At 42.5% G+C, this 2816-nt stretch overlaps 1 protein-coding gene across 1 annotated transcript; it reads left to right on the top strand.

Moving 5' to 3' along the window:
• The first annotated feature begins 1777 nt into the window (after positions 1-1777).
• On the top strand, positions 1778-2810 carry LOC105810007 (olfactory receptor 4D6). Its single transcript, XM_012643915.1, has one exon. The coding sequence runs from the start codon at positions 1795-1797 to the stop codon at positions 2737-2739; it is 945 nt and encodes a 314-aa protein (XP_012499369.1). The 5' UTR covers positions 1778-1794; the 3' UTR covers positions 2740-2810.
• Positions 2811-2816: the final 6 nt, after the last annotated feature.

Below are 2816 nucleotides of genomic sequence, written 5' to 3'. Positions count from 1 at the left end.
CTTGGATCTCAGCAAGTTCCTAGCTGGGCAAACTGCCTTGAAACCTCTCCTTACTTACTTTTAGTGCTTCCTGTCACTTCCCTGGTATATCCTAGCATTCACTCCTAGAAATACGAGTGTCTACTTACAATTCTGGTTCCTCTTCATGGAGGAGACACGTACTCCCTGTATCTAGTCAGCCATCTTGATTTCACCTCCAGGGCATACTGATATTCCTATTGAGACTATTCTCAGTTTTGTCCTCTGATGGCTAATTTTTTTTATTTCAAAAAAAGCTATGTTGCTATTATATAATAATAGAAAATCCCTGGAATTTGAGTCAATAAACCTGGTTAAAATTCTCTCTTTCACCAATTCAGTCTGATTGTAGAAAAACAAATTTCTTTCTCTATTCACCTCTAAAGTAAGGAGTGTTGGGCTAAGTTACCTCTGAAGTCCTGCGAAGCTTTAATGACCAGTTTTTCTGTGATATGTTAATATTCCCTGATTATAGTTCTATACTCTATCAAGAGCCCAGTGTTGTGCCCATAGTGATATCCAGGTTTCTCAGATTGCCAGAGAGGAGTACCTATGCAGGCCTGACTCTTCCCTTCCTTTAGGGGATGAGATGAGGATAAAGTAGTCAGCCTTATCACCCACTAAAATTCTGATAAACCAAAGTAAGCCTCAGACTCTCTGATCTGGCAGAGTGGTACAGTAGAAAAACCCCTGTAGGCTAAAGAAAAAGTATTCATGAGAAAATTATTACAGACAGAAAGATAGATTTCATTTAAAACTATTGCTATAGGGATCAAGACTATTGTAATAGGAGAAAGAGATTGAGCTCAACTCCAAATATAATAAAAACAAGTGGGGATGTATAGCCAGTGAGCAGAGGGAGGGAGTCAGTGGATGGAAAATTATTAAGATGAGTTATCAAGGGTAGGGTGATTATTACTAAACTGGCTTAAAGGAATTCTTGCTCAAGACCGGCCAAGGGCTTAGATATTCAGCGTGAGGGATGAGGAATTTGATTAAATATCCATGGTGGGGAATTCTCACTAAACTGACTTAGCAGGATTCTTACTAAAACTGAGCTTGGTGAGGACAGATATAGACAGCCAAGCTTCAGGCCTAGAAGAGAAGGAGTTTAACCAAAATATGATCAAGGAGGGAGTCTTTGCCAAGTCTAAAAAATGATTTGGATTCGAATCCTTGACTTACAATTCACTAACTTTGCAATTATGCAGATGTGGACAAGTCATTAATTACTCTAAGCTTTAGTTTCATCATATTAAAAATGGAGATAATCATAACCATTCTAAAGACCCTATATCAAGGTGTTGTCAAGGTTGGGTAAAAGGGAAAAAAAAAAAACCTAATAAAGACCCTACAGAGGCATCATGAGAATTAAAATCAAGATGAGATGCTACAGCTGGAAGCCCTTGGTAAAGTATAAAGCATGGCATGCATGTGCAGAAGTTGTTCTTACAGGGAAGAAGATAAACTACAGGCAAATGACTACATTCCATTCACCACCACTCTCTAGGCAGAATGAGGATGTAGGAGTGTATGGTACATGTTTCCTGTCAACCCAGGATATCTACAATAGGAAAGAAGAACCATCAGGATAAAGAATTTCCAGACCACAGGGGAAGACTCTAGCCTGGTTTTTCTCAGTAGCTACTATGATCTAGGTGCTTGAGAGAGCCTTATATCAATATGTGAAGAATGATGGTACCACCTCACGACACCATAATCCTAACCCTAATATATCTTCTCTCAAGGTAGACCTGAAAGAGGGTCATTCTCATCATGAACCAGGTCAACCACACCAATGTGAAGGAATTTGTCTTCCTGGAACTTACTCTCTTTCGGGAGCTGGAGTTCCTCTTGTTTGTGGTTTTTCTTGCCGTGTATGTAGCAACCATCCTGGGAAATGCCCTCATTGTGGTCACTATCACCTGTGAATTCCGCCTCCACACTCCCATGTACTTTCTCCTGCAGAACAAATCAGTCCTGGATATTGTTTTTTCATCTATCACTGTCCCCAAGTTCCTGGTGGATCTTTTATCAGAAAGGAAAACCATCTCTTACAATGGATGTATGGCACAGATCTTTTTTTTCCACTTTGCTGGTGGGGCGGATATTTTTTTCCTCTCTGTGATGGCCTATGATAGATACCTTGCAATTTCCAAACCCCTGCACTATGTGACCATCATGAGGAAAGAGGTGTGTGTGGCCTTGGTGATGGCTTCCTGGGTGGGTGGTGGTTTGCATTCAATTGTCCAGGTAATTCTGATGCTTCCACTCCCCTTCTGTGGGCCCAACATTCTGGATGCCTTCTACTGTGATGTGCCCCAGGTGGTGAAACTGGCCTGCACTGATACCTTTGCTTTGGAGCTTCTCATGATCTCTAACAATGGACTGGTGACCCTGCTGTGGTTCCTCTTCCTCCTGGGCTCCTACACTATCATTCTGGTGATGCTGAGATCCCACTCTGGGGAGGGGCGGAACAAGGCCCTCTCCACCTGCACCTCCCACATCCTGGTGGTGACTCTGCACTTCGTGCCTTGTGTTTACATCTACTGCCGGCCCTTCACTACTCTGCCCATGGACACAGCCGTATCTATCAATAACACAGTCATCACCCCCATGCTGAACCCCATGATCTATACGCTGAGGAACCAAGAGATGAAGTCAGCCATGCAGAGACTGCAGAGGAGGCTGAGGCCTTCTGAGAGCAGTAAGCTGGGATAAGCAGTCAGAGTGAGACTGGAGGTCTAAGACTGATTTAGTTTTCTCAAACTGCAAATCTAAGAATAAGAGACAGCTAG

Source organism: Propithecus coquereli, unplaced genomic scaffold (genome assembly GCF_000956105.1).
Source record: "Propithecus coquereli isolate 6110/MARCELLA unplaced genomic scaffold, Pcoq_1.0 Scaffold202, whole genome shotgun sequence".
NCBI classification, from domain to species: domain Eukaryota; kingdom Metazoa; phylum Chordata; class Mammalia; order Primates; family Indriidae; genus Propithecus; species Propithecus coquereli.
Note: the sequence above shows the minus strand (reverse complement) of the source record. Positions and strands in the feature narration are given on the sequence as shown.